At 31.1% G+C, this 14,441-nt stretch overlaps 1 protein-coding gene across 9 annotated transcripts; it reads right to left on the bottom strand.

The window, feature by feature from the left end:
- Positions 11,147-14,121, bottom strand: LOC104787088 (F-box protein At1g56610-like). Of its 9 annotated transcripts, none has more exons than XM_010512596.2 (7): positions 13,999-14,121; positions 13,830-13,910; positions 13,661-13,741; positions 13,493-13,567; positions 12,063-13,062; positions 11,847-11,981; positions 11,147-11,750 (listed from the first exon to the last, which is right to left on the bottom strand). In XM_010512596.2, exons 5-7 carry the CDS (start codon positions 13,029-13,031, stop codon positions 11,397-11,399), a joined length of 1,458 nt encoding a protein of 485 aa, XP_010510898.1. In that variant the 5' UTR covers positions 13,032-13,062; positions 13,493-13,567; positions 13,661-13,741; positions 13,830-13,910; positions 13,999-14,121; the 3' UTR covers positions 11,147-11,396. The 9 variants fall into 9 exon arrangements, with proteins under 9 accessions (XP_010510898.1, XP_019101506.1, XP_010510896.1 ...); XM_019245961.1 differs by having other exon boundaries at positions 13,493-13,572; positions 13,661-13,736; XM_010512594.2 differs by having other exon boundaries at positions 13,661-13,736.

Genomic DNA, 14,441 nt, shown 5'->3' with positions numbered 1-14,441 from the left:
TAATCTATTAGTTCATAAAACTTTAAAAGCCCATATTAAACCCAAATGTTTTAAATAAATGAATATTTTTAAATAGTAAAAATAATACTATTGATTTATTTTAGTAATAATATTATTATTTATATTTTAACCAGAAATGATCATATTCCAAAATTTAGAATGGGTTAATGAGTTTTAGAATATAAGTAAGATTTTAATGCATGGTGGAGTAAAAAAAGAGTTTATGCAATTGTATTTATAAAATTCTAAACATAAAAATAAAGTTGAAGTGAAACATTAGTTTCTAAGAAACAATTTCAATTATAGAAAAATAAAAGATTAATTACTCAACTCAACTTAAGTTTTGATCTAAAACGAAAACATTGTAAGGGTCGCAATTTTTTTTAGGGAAAAACTATGAAAAGGAATCTTGAAAAATTAATCCATCTAAAAAAACATAAAATCAATGGTCACAAAATCTAGAAAAAAATGATATGTAAGTCATTACAAAAAAGTGACATGTATAGCATATCTCAGAATGTATATTATCAACTGGATCTACAATTCTATAACATGATAAAAAAAAATATATATATATATAAAACAGGCTTGAGATTTTATCAATTTATGATCAAATACTTTTAACCAAAAACATTGCCAAAAACAACATATTATTAAAGTACACCATGTTCTTTTTAGAAGACGAAGTTGAGGTTTCATCACAAAATTAGCATCTGAAGATAACATATGAGGGTTTTAGACAAATATGTAACTTGGATTAGTGAATGGATGTCGGGTTTAATCATTTCACCATTTAATCATTCTTGACTTGGTTGGAAATTCTATTATGGCAGGTGATGCACTTGTACAACTCCGTTGTAGCGACATAACACTAAAATGTTCATGAATCTTTGTATATTTATATTTAATGTGGGATATCGATATGTTTAAATGATCTTTATAATTAGGTCAATGATCGACATTCGGTGTTAGAAATTTTAAAATGATGTTTTCATTGGATATGAATATGGAATGTACTATTCGAGGGAGATTCTTAAGTCATTTTTTTTACTATGTGATATATTATTGATTTACCAGAAAAACATTATTGCGACACTAGACAATATAGATATTATATATAGATTAGTAAAGTAAGTATGACTTTTATTTGGATTTATATTTTAAACTTCAAATGATTAATTATATTTATATTCAATGATTCTTATTCCTAAAAAATTTAAACTAAAATCCCTCGCAAATAAATATAACAAATAAACATTATCTTCAATTATATATATGTTTTATCTATATTATTATTTTCACAGCAACTTTAGCAAAGAAGGCTTAAAGTTGAGAATTATTTACATCTCATGCCATTGTAATTTAATGTCTTTTTAATAAAATTATAAAACAAAAAAAATCATTTCAACTCTTTTCCATTAACAAAAACAAAGATTTCCTAAATTGTCTCCCTATTAAATCTGAAATAAAATTTTCAAATTTCATTCTTCTAAAATCTCTCTACAAATTCTTTACAATAATCGATTTTAAAATATAAATTTATGAAGAACCTATAAATCAGCTACATTTGATTTTCTATCTTCCTAATTAATCACCACATTCAATTCTAAAATACAATAATTTTGTCCCGAATTTCTATATATAAAATCGTATAAAATAAATTAATGACTTAAAATCAATCAAAATTAATCTAATAATATAAACTTGGCATATTCCCATATATATATTATGCGATTTTATAGTTATTAATTTGTTTTAATTAATTTATTTTTATATGATTTTTATATATAGAAATTTGGCACAAAATTATAGTATTTCAGAATTTTAGAATTGAATGTGGTAATTAATGAGATTAAGTTGAATATGTCCACCTATAAGTTGAATATATCCACCTATAAATAATGTTGACCCCTATTCTCAAGTTAGCATCACCAGCAACATAAAAAGATGCACCTATTTGCTATGCTCATTTGGCAGCTGCACATATACAACTGTGATGAAATATGTCGAGATGCCATGGAGGGATCACCAAATCTGGAGCAGTCCCTATGCCTCCCATCATCCCATGCCACAGCTGAATGATAAAGTTGTGACCTCTATGTTCTTTTGCTGATGGAAAACAGTCTAAAGTAGCTGACTTTTTAAAGTTTTTATGCTTTATAAATGTCTTGCCCCCTCTTTTTGTTTACTCTTCTCTGGGTTCAATACCTCTTATTTTATTTTTGGTCTATCCTTCAAATTCAAGGGGTTGTATAGCTTCACGGGTTTGGATTAGTTTTAATGTAAATTTGAAATAGCATTATTTTGGTACTACAAAATTATTCATTAAAAGTATTTATCAATATTAAAATTTTAGACATGTTTAATTAACTTGATTAAATTATGATTATGTAAAAATAAATTATTTCTCTGTATACTACGGGTTAAATCCTAATATTAACTATCAAAATACACTTATACAATTTTAAACACTAAATAAAACAAACAAAAATTAACAAACAAATGCAGCTTATAATTTTCATATTTTAGTTTAAATGTATTTTCCCGCGGTGTACTGCGGGTTAAAATCTAGTGTTAGTAAATTAAGTTTAGTGTTTATATAGATTTATACTCAAAAGTTTCAATAAATATATTTGAGCTCAAGAATTTGTATTGATAAAAGTTATTTTAAATTAAAATCCCGCGCGTGCGCGGGTTCAAATTCTAGTTACAAAATATATTTAATAAAGAGTGCAAATGTATCAACGGAAAATTAAAATTAAAATTAAAATATTTATAATTACAACCATTAGTTCTAATTATAATTAAAATTATACTTGCAGAAGATTTAGATTTGTTTACCTCATGATACTTGCAGTATCAATACTTGATACAACCCTCATTGTTAGAGCAGACAGCATCCATTATTAATTAATACAAAAAAGAAGCCTACTGCAAAAAGATTGATTACCAAAAGATTGGAGAGCCTCGTTTTTCCACTTAGTTCTCAAACTAGGCTAGCTCTTCGTCTTAATTGTGTAATTAGCAGTACTAGTACATAAGACGGAAACATGTGAGACATTAGCCTGCATGAGAACTGCAGCAGTGTATGACTCATAAATCTCATTTTCTGCATAACTGCAATGCGTTCTTATATCTGAAGTCTGAACACAAGGGCCTCATAATCCTCTAAGTTCTCTGCACATCACTATCTCCCCGGGTTGCTTAAGATTTATAGCCCATCCTGCTTCACATGTTAGTGGAGGAAAAGTTATATTTTCTATAACTACCTTGCTAAGAAAGTAAGAAACCTAAAGAGTTATGAAGCCTGGGGTTGTTTACAAAACATAGTAAACTTATAAAGTTTCACCAACCAAACATTCCTGAATGGTCAGGAAAAAAACTCATCTGAGTTACCAACTCAACTTTGGTTTCTGCATTTCTGCAAGGAAAACGATCATGAACACAAAGAAGAGTCTCATCGTGAGATGTAATACATACCGGGAACTCTAAGCAAAGAAAGAAACTATAAAGAAGCAGAGGCCAGTAGAGAAGACACATATACAACCAGTGGCGGAGCCAGAAATTTTGCTTACAGGTGTCATATATATTTCTAGCCAACAAAAATGGATTAGGCATTATGGTTAAGTGGCAAAATAAATATACATTGTGTCAAAGAGAAGAATAGATCATATAACATGGATGTCTCATTACCAAAAAAAATATAACATGGGTGTCATTGTGAATATTTAAACCAAAACATCTCATTATCTAGAAAATTTACCCTATAATTAAAAAAAAGTATAAATGTTATGGGTGTCATCTGACACCCCTCTTTGTACGTTGGCTCCGCCACTGTATACAACATACAAGCAATGCCTGGCTGGGGCTGAGTTTTGCTATGAAGATATATATCGAAGGTGCCTCGTATGATTATTAGCAAAATAAGTGGCTGAATGAAGTGTAGGTTATTAGCCTTGAGGTTGAACTTCTAGATTCTTTGAACAACTCAACTCATTTGGTACCATTTCAATTCCTTCATCAAAATTACAAGAAAATCAAACGACAGAAAGATATATGTGCTGATGGAGATGAAACACATACCACTGACAAGTCTCTTACCGGATGAATATTAGACCCTCGGATCTTTGGCTAGAGGAATAAGACCCATCCAATGAGCAAGAATTTCATCTTTAATAACAGAAAGTGTTGTTAATAAACATTTTTTTCAATAGGCACTTAATTAAGAAACTAAAGGAAGCGGCAATAAAGGAAAGATAAGTTTGGAGAACCGTGTTAGAGGTCTTGAGAGGATTGTAGAAGTGATGTCAATAGAAATTTCCATACAATCAGGTAAGTAAAATTATTTGATCTGCCCAGTTAAACAACTGCAACTTGTTGCATCCATATGAAGAAAGATATTTATTAGTATGTAATTATTTCTCATGGGTTGATAATCATGGGTATGTGTATGGCCTGGACGAAAAGTTGGACTACAACCCATGAGAAATAATTTTTGATTGTTGTGTGGTAATTACGAAATATCATACCATGACAACTCATGGGTATCTAATATCATACCATGACAACTCATGGCTATCACAAACCAACCCTCATGGCTATCACAAACTCATGGCTATCACATACCATGACAACTTCATCGGGGAAGACTAGGTTAAGGACCTAGAGGAATATTCAACCCATGAGACTACATGATCTCTTTCTTCTGGTGGACGAAAAGGTTAGGGATGTAATTTAACCCATGAGTCTTTAATTAAGACCCATGATTATGTAATTATTTCTCATGGGTTATGTAATTATTTCTCATGGGTTGTAGTCCAACTTTTCGTAATAAAAAATCTGGAAGTATATTTATGAGGGTGAAAGGTATATAATCATGTGTATATAATTATTTGGACGAAAAGTTCAAACCAACCCATAATCATGTGCATTCTAATATCATACCATGACAACTCATGGGTATCTAATATCATACCATGACAACCACTACAATCGCTAGGCGCTAGTCGGGCGATGACTGAGGGCCTAGCGATTAATCGGGAAATCGGATTTAAATCGGGGATTAATCAGGGACTAATTTTAGGGGTTTTTATTATTATATATAATAAATAATAAAATATTTAACTTTTAGGGTTATATATAATGTTTGCCGTAATATTTTGAAAATGTTTGACAGCTCAATCGGTTTAACACTCTTTAAGAAATAACTAAGGTCGCGAGTTTGACTCCTCCCAATGTCTATTTAGTTCATTTTTGTCCTTTTTATTACCAAGGGCAACACGGTAATTTTGCCGGTCATCTTCTCTACCCGATCCAGATACTGTCAAACCCTAATCTATGGCCGCAACTTTTTTTTTAGCTCAGTTTCTATCCATTTCATCTTATATTCAACTAGATATGATATAGAAATAGTAGATCTTCAGATTTAACATCATATCTAAGTAGAAAATCAAGTCAAAATCAAAATAAAAAAAATTCCGATTTCTTCCCGATTTGGGTGTAATCGCGGCGGCTCTATACTGCCTAGCGATTCCACGCCGATTAATCGGCCGATTTGACCGATTTTTGAAACAGGGCTACAACCTAATATCATACCATGACAACTCATGGGTATCTCATGTGTTATGTAAGTTGGACTACATGATTATGTAATTATTTCTCATGGGTTTATTATCATAATTTAACCCATGATATCTTTCTTCATGTGTACTGGACAAAAAGTTGCCATACACATATGTAATTTAAAGTTGATAATCATGGGTCTTATTTCTGAAATTCTGACTTAAAATAATATGTAATTATTTAATTAGTTTTATTATATGATATTTAAATTTGTGTGAGAATTGATGACATATCTAATTATTATTCAATTAATTGTTTTTAAAAAAAAAATATAGTGGTATGTTAATGTAATTAAGTAGAAAATTTAAGGTTTTTTTTTGCTAAATGTGTCTCGAGCTCTCTGGCGGCGACACATCAGCTTTTTCAAGAGAGTGCTTCTCTATTAATATATAGGGGATATACATTTTTGAAGTACATTTTGTGTTCTACCCTTGAAGTTTAACTTATTTAAAACCTTATTTACAAATCTAATTCCTACATATTTGCACAAAAAATAATAAGTTAAATACAGTATAGTTAATCGACAAAATCAACTTATAGAAACTACTTATTTCTACATAAATTCCTTATTAACTGCATATTTAGTTTCTATATATGTGTCTAAACATACAAAAAAATCTGAAAAGGAGAATTAATGTGCATTCTAGAGAAATAAGGAAAGATATGAATTCCAGATTTGCAAGATATTCAGTGGACTCCACAAAACCATATAACAATTATATTGTTTTAAAGCTATAAATCTGGTTTTGGTAGTTTTTTTTTTAGATGAGAAGAAAGAATATGATGATTTAGTGCTAACATAACACCATTAAATCATAATAGTATCTATATTTTCTGTATTATATATTCATAAAGTTGCTAAAATAGTAAAATACACCAATATAAACTAATTAGTAACTACTTAGGTAGCAAATATTCCTTATTTTTACCATCTCTTTCACAACAAAGATCCCGTTGAATACTTATTTTTTATTTACTTAGTTGAAATTATCCAAAAAAATACTTATTTGTTTTCAAAAATATCCAAAATTTTCAAAGTACCCGTTCCAAAGTACCTGATTACATGTCGTATAGTCAACTTTTTAAAAATATATATCTTTGTATAGACAAGACAATACTGAACGACACATTAACCACTGAGACTCTTTGGAAAAGTATAAATTTCTTATATTTGAAAGTTGAAATTAAATTTAATTATCCAAATGTTATGATTGCATCTTGTTTTTTTTTTATTAGAAATAGTTTAGATAATTATTTTTATTGTTTGAATTATGGGTTCCCGTTTGTAACTTGATACCTTTGAGAAGGTCCCCACTATAGAAAAATACTTAGGTTCACCCCTAGGGGTGAACCTCTCCATTCACCCTCTCTTTTCTCGGCAAATCAGAATCTTCCATCTAATATTTCATTTAAAAAATAAATCAAAATTAAATTAAAAGCAACCCAAATTAAGGAAACAAATTCTGTATACTTTTAATTAAGGAAAATTAAATATTTGGCTTGATTTAGATTTAAAACTAGAGTAAAATTATATGTCGGTTTGGATTTACAAATGAAGTGGTTAGGGTTTAGATTTTACAATTAAAACAAAATTATATGTCGGTTTGGGTTTACAAATGAGGTGGTTAGGGTTTAGATTTTACAATTAGAACGAAATTATATGTCGGTTTGGGTTCACAAATGAGATGGTTAGGGTTTAGATTTTACAAGTAGAACAAAATTATATGTCGGTTTGGGTTCACAAATGAGATGTTAGGGTTTAGATTTCACAATTAGAACGAAATTATATGTCGGTTTGGGTTCACAAATGAGATGGTTAGGGTTTAGATTTTACAAGTAGAACGAAATTATATGTCGGTTTGGGTTCACAAATGAGATGGTTAGGGTTTAGATTTTACAAGTAGAACAAAATTATATGTCGGTTTGGGTTCACAAATGAGATGTTAGGGTTTAGATTTCACAATTAGAACGAAATTATATGTCGGTTTGGGTTCACAAATGAGATGGTTAGGGTTTAGATTTTACAAGTAGAACGAAATTATATGTCGGTTTGGGTTCACAAATGAGATGGTTAGGGTTTAGATTTTACAAGTAGAACAAAATTATATGTCGGTTTGGGTTCACAAATGAGATGTTTAGGTTTAGATTTCACAATTAGAACGAAATTATATGTCGGTTTGGGTTCACAAATGAGATGGTTAGGGTTTAGATTTTACAAGTAGAACAAAATTATATGTCGGTTTGGGTTCACAAATGAGATGTTAAGGTTTAGATTTCACAATTAGAACGAAATTATATGTCGGTTTGGGTTCACAAATGAGATGGTTAGGGTTTAGATTTTACAAGTAGAACAAAATTATATGTCGGTTTGGGTTCACAAATGAGATGTTAGGGTTTAGATTTCACAATTAAAACGAAATTATATGTCGGTTTAGGTTCACAAATGAGATGGTTAGGGTTTAGATTTTACAAGTAGAACGAAATTATATGTCGGTTTGGTTTCACAAATGAGATGGTTATGATTTAGATTCCATATATGTCGGTTTAGGTTTATTAAAGAGCGGTTTAAGTTTTTAATTTTATAATAATGTATACAGATTTTATTTCTTTATTTTATAAGGGGGTGAATGGAGAGGTTCACCCTGTGGGTGAACCCAAGTATTGTTCCCCACTATATTTAACCACCAGACCATTTGTATTTTTCAGAACAGATGACGAAATTAAATTTTCTTAAAGGCTTTGGGAGATAAGGAAAAAATGGGCAATTGATGTTTTTACCCTTAATGAAAATCTGTTATTTTGTCTTGTTTCTAATAGCGTACCCTTGTAATCTATATATACATTTTGAAGTACATTTTGCGTTCTACCCTTGAAGTTTAACTTATTTAAAACCTTATTTACAAATCTAATTGCTACATATTTGCACAAAAAAATAATAAGTTAAATACAGTATAGTTAATCGACAAAATCAATTTATAGAAACTATTTATTTCTACATAAATTCCTTATTAACTGCATATTTAGTTTCTATATATGTGTCTAAACATACAAAAAGTCAGAAAATGAGAATTAATGTGCATTCTAGAGAAATAAGGAAAGATATGAATTCCAAATTTGCAAGATATTCAGTGGACTCCACAAAACCATATAACAATTATATCGTTTTACAGCTATAAATCCGGTTTTGGTAGATTTTTTTTAAGATGAGAAGAAAGAATATGACGATTTAGTGCTAACATAACGCCATTAAATGATAAGATCATAACCGAACCAAACCAGAGAAGATGCTTAGTGGTTTCCTTTGTTTTAGGATATCAAGTCCATGATTCCATATTCCCATTTTATTAATCATGTTCCTTGTTTCTAGAGTTGGTTATCAATCTGTTTTGTTTTGTTTGTGTATTTAAAGACTTCAATGTCACATTAATGGAATAGACTTGAAATTTGACAAAACAGAGGCCCTGATTGGTAACGGCTGTTACTTTTGGCTGTAAAGACTTTGACTTTAAAATTTTAGCTGTAGAGAATTTGGCTGTAGATGCTTTGACTGTAGAAACTTTAACTGTTAAAATCTGATTGTTTACCAACAACTTTTAAAGCTGTAGCTGTTATTTTTATTATTATTATAAATATTAATAATAAATATATATTATGTCAAAAATTAATTTATATAACATTTTAATGACAAAATAAATTTTATTAATGATAAATTAAAATTTTAAAAAATATAAATCAATCAAATATGAAATTTTGTTTGAAAACTAATTAAAAACAAACAACTATAAGAATAAGAAATAAATAATTGAAGTTGTAGACATCAATTTATTAACTTATTAAATTTTAAATAATGCAAAAAAAAAAACTAGTCAATGCATTGTTTGAATGTTATTCTCTTATTAATGATGAATTTCATAAACTCTTTTATAGTATTATTAGTGCTGATGATGAAAAAATAAAATTTATTATTGAAATGGGTCTTAAAAAAAGAGAAAAAAATGAGAATAATTAATTTATAAAAATAAAATATATAAAAACTAGTCAAAAATCTAGTCACAAAAATCTAGAATAATTCATTAATTTATAAAAACTAGTCAAAAATCTATTAACCACTAATCAATGCATTGTTTGAATGTTATTCTCTTATTAATGATGAATTTCATAAACTCTTTTATAGTATTATTAGTGCTGATGATGAAAAAATAAAATTTATTATTGAAATGGGTCTTAAAAAAAGAGAAAAAAATGAGAATAATTAATTTATAAAAATAAAATATATAAAAACTAGTCAAAAATCTAGTCACAAAAATCTAGAATAATTCATTAATTTATAAAAACTAGTCAAAAATCTATTAACCACTAATCAATGCATTGTTTGAATGTTATTGTCTTATTAATGATAAATTTCATAAACTCTTTTATAATATTATTAGTGATGATGATGAAAAAATAAAATTTATTATTGAAATGGATCTTAGAAAAAAGAGAAAAAAATGAGAATAATTAATTTATAAAAATAAAGTATGTAAAATATTTATATATACTTTTGAAGAGCTTTTAAATATAAAATGGTGAAAAAAAGAATGCTTTAAAAATTGTTTTGTTTTAAAACATGAATTTGACGCTTTAAAAAAGAAAGGAAAACAAGGAAGAGAAAAAAAAAGTGACTTTTAAAACTTTAAAAAAATTAAAAGCCAAAAAGCCTGATTGGTAAAAAAATGACTGTCATGACTTTAAAAAATTTTAAAATCTTAAAAGTAGTCTACCAATCAGGGCCAGAGTTTATCTCTTTGGTTACTTGTTCATGTGTTAGACATAACACATCTCTTTGGCTTTGAAGAGGGACCATTCTATCAGTGGTATGGGAGCAGTTATGTCTAACCAACCCTAGAAACAAGGAACATGATTAATAAAATGGTATCAATCTGATAAACGGATCGGACCTTGGTTTGGTATCTTCAGAGGTTCTGCAGCATTTGTTTGACTTGTAGCAGACTCCTCTCATCATTTCTGAACTTACTCATGCTACAGCTGATTCATCAAGAGGATCAATCAGTCTATGATACATCAAGAGGAATGGATCAGTCTATCACAACTTTAATCATCTATCCCAACTGTGAACCTCGTAACTTTCTCTAGCTGTTTGTTGACTCTTATCAAATCTATCTTGGAGGCTGGCCCAGTCTTTTGAGATTCATGGCAAGGATTCTTCATCTGCTCCACGGCTTTGAAAGAATCGATTGATGTTTGCCCGCTGCTTTACGGGTCTGCAAACTCGGAAAAGTTCGTCTCAGCCTCTAATGATTGAAATTCCAGAATGGAGTGAAGAAGAGATAACTATTGGCTGGCAAGCTCAATAACCAAAATTCTGGTGGTGAGGCTGTCTCGCTAGTTTATCAAGCCACAGCTTTGTAGCTTCATAGTGGAAGTTTCAGTATAGGTTTTTTTCTTAAAGTTGTTCTATGGACTTAAGTAGTTTTTTTATGTTTGTGTAAGCAAAACAGGGGAACTAAAAAGAGTATACGTGTTTTGATAATAAGAAAACACTCATTAGTTAAAAGGAAGACACGTCTACAGCCATAAATTGACAAGAACTGAATCACACAAAAGTAGCATGTAATAGAGCATACACAAGACTTTTCAACTTAGGTCCAGAATTACTCCTACAATACGCGTCAAAAGAGAGAGAGAGAGAGATCAGAAAATACCAAAAAGATGTATCATGTAACAGAAACTTTCAAATTGGTCCACATATCAATGGGAGAGGTGCCTTTGTTTTAAGCTTCGAGTATGGATACTTGAACCGTAGGGGATGCTTTGCCTTCAAGTCTCCAAAGTTGACTGGCAATTTCATTCAGAGCAGTAACACTTTCTTTGGTTTTGCCATATATCTTCACCTGTTGGAGTCGTGGCATTCTCATCATAAAGAACTTCACTTGCTCAACAAATCTTGCTTCATCTTCAATAACTTCTCCCCTATCTTGCTTAACGACTCCTTCATCACTTTCTTCATCATTAGTAATCTCATGTATTTCCAGAAGAGTTACTGGGGATGCTACTAGGCAAGACTTCTTTCTAATCTGGCAGGGACACACATCACCACACTCATCTGTGGCTAAGTGGAAGAGTCCCTAAACATAAAAGACAGATAGAAATCACTTGATGCATCTGTTTTGCTCACTTTACTAATAAAACTGAATTCACTAAGCAGCAGCTTGATTTCTTACCTCAAAGACGAGGGTTTCCAAATGTGGAGATGATCTGAGCAGCTCTGGAATTGGGTCCCAGCTTAGTGTCTTGCAACTCTGAACAGTCAAATGAGTCAAATTTCCATATTCATCATGGAATGGAGGATGAAGTACCTGAAACACAAGCAAATCACAATCAAATCAGTGTTAGTGTTGTTAGACAAGCAATTCTCAAGCTGCAAGAAATTGACAAACCTGAACAGTGTTATCAGACAAATAAAGTTTCCGAACACTTGTTATCCCCGTGATAAAAGTTGTGGCATCATCACCAGCATTCACAATCACTTCTTCCTCCTCATCATCTTCTTCCTCCTCATCATCTTCTTCCTCCTTTTCATCTATGGTTTCAATTCTGATCCTGGCTTCAATAAGTGAACCAAGATTCAATACTGGATATTGCCCAGCAACGTGATCAGTATACTCAAGGTATAACAGTTTCGGAGTGTCAAATGACACACTTTGGGGGCATCTTTCAAAATCGTCCATCTCTACAGCATTACTCCAGATGATCTTCAGTCTCTTCAGACTTGCGCTTGCCACAAGACAGGCATTCCATCGTTGCCACTTCATATCAATCATGACTAACTCTTCAAGGACTGGACAACTCGAGATTAACCTAACAAACATCTCATTGTCTTCAATATTGATATCATCAAGCCAAAGTCTCTTCAAACAAGGAAGATCAACTTCGGCTACGTCATCTCCAGAGATACTAATCAAGTTTCGGTAAGAGGCCAACTTCAGAGTGACCAAACTCTTTTGCACGAAAACTCTTGGGTTCAGCTCAAAATCCCCTTTTATATCATATATCCTAAGGTTCATCTTCTGCACCCCATTATTTAGCGAGTAGTCTACCCAAGTGGACACATCACTTCCATCAATCTCACCATCAATCTTCAGGTAGAAACTATCTAGCTCACAGTTTGCTACTCTCAGCCTCAAGACTTCATTAACAAATCTCACAAATTGGTCTTCCTCTTCTTCATCATCATAACAGAAGCTGAGCTTTGACAAACTATTGAGGTTGATTCTCCACTCTCCTTTTAGCAAAAGATATGACACTGTTACTGCTGTTTTGGTTGGCAACCAGGATAGAATCTGAGGCACCAAGTCAGTTGGTATATCAGTAATCGCAGACTTCTCTCTCTTCTTATTTGAATCCATGGCAGACACAAGATGAAACCAACAGAAGAACCTGCACAAGAGAGAAAGAAATCACGTGTTTGTTCATCACATTGCAAGTTACAGAAAGTATAACATAGAAATCTGAGAACTATTCATTCCAAAAAAAAATGGAAATCTGAGAACACTATAAAGTTTCCATAGAGAAACCTCAACCTTTTGAACTGACGAGAACCAGTAAACACTAAGAACGAACACTCAATCTACTACTGAGCTACAACAAAAACAACTCACGGAAGAAGCTGAGCTTGCAATAAAATTCCATTTTCCCATGATTTTCTCTAACAGACGAACAAATTAAAGAGCAATCAAGAGCTAACAACTCATGGAAGGAGTAGAGACCAAAAATTAGAAACTAATCTTGCAATTTTGTTCCATTTTCCCATGATTAACTCAACAAATCAACAATTTACAGAGCCAAAAACAAAAAAAAAGGAACGCACCTTCTTGATTCGTGCTTGATCAAGCGGATTCGTCCAAGCCTAGTCTCTTCCCGTTTATTGAAATCGAAGAAGAACCTAATCTTCAAATTTAGAAACTAATCTTTAACAGATGACTTACGGAGCATAAATCCTCAGAGAAGGAAAAAAAAATCAGAAGAAGGAACTCACCGTCGGAGCAGAGCAGCCTTGTTCGTCGATGAAACCCTAAATCCCCTTTGCTCTTGTGAAATCGAAGAAGAAGAACCTAATCTTCAAATTTAGAAACTAATCTTTAACAGATGACTTACGAAGCATAAATCCTCAGAGAAGGAAAAAAAAAGAAGAAGAAGGAACTCACCGTCGGAGCAGAGCAGCCTTGTTCGTCGATGAAACCCTAAATCCCCTTTGCTCTTGTGAAATCGAAGAAGAAGAACCTAATCTTCAAATTTAGAAACTAATCTTTAACAGATGACTTACGAAGCATAAATCCTCAGAGAAGGAAAAAAAAATCAGAAGAAGGAACTCACCGTCGGAGCAGAGCAGCCTTGTTCGTCGATGAAACCCTAAATCCCCTTTGCTCTTGTGAAATCGAAGAAGCAGAGCAAGAGAGAGAGAGAGAGAACAATGAGAAGAAAAGCGTGGGAGTGAACGTAAACGTACGGTTGATTAAACAACAAAAATGACCAAAACATCCCCACCCCCACACATTCACATTTTTAATTTGATGGGTTAACTTAGTTCTTTCAAATTTTATCATTTAAGGTAAGTATTACATATTGAAAAATAAATTAAAGCTGTTAATATAAATTCCCACTTTCACTTGTAATGTTAAACCTATACAAATAATACAAATAAATAAAACTATTCTTTATTGTGTACTATTTTAATGTTACGATGATATGATTTTAATAATTGATAACGGATTTCTTAGGCATTAAAAATTACTTAATACACTCCTTCTATTTCACAA

This window comes from Camelina sativa, chromosome 5 (genome assembly GCF_000633955.1).
Source record: "Camelina sativa cultivar DH55 chromosome 5, Cs, whole genome shotgun sequence".
NCBI lineage: Eukaryota > Viridiplantae > Streptophyta > Magnoliopsida > Brassicales > Brassicaceae > Camelina > Camelina sativa.
Note: the sequence above shows the minus strand (reverse complement) of the source record. Positions and strands in the feature narration are given on the sequence as shown.

What these genes read in the sequence shown, in the direction of transcription:
- LOC104787088 (XM_010512596.2), bottom strand. Translation starts at nt 13,031, where the DNA reads ATGGATTCAAATAAGAAGAGAGAGAAGTCTGCGATTACTGATATACCA. An exon ending in TGTCTGATAACACTGTTCAG is followed by an intron (nt 11,982 to 12,062) that starts GTTTGTCAATTT and finishes CTTGTGTTTCAG; the next exon opens with GTACTTCATCCTCCATTCCA. An exon ending in TGGAAACCCTCGTCTTTGAG is followed by an intron (nt 11,751 to 11,846) that starts GTAAGAAATCAA and finishes TTTTATGTTTAG; the next exon opens with GGACTCTTCCACTTAGCCAC.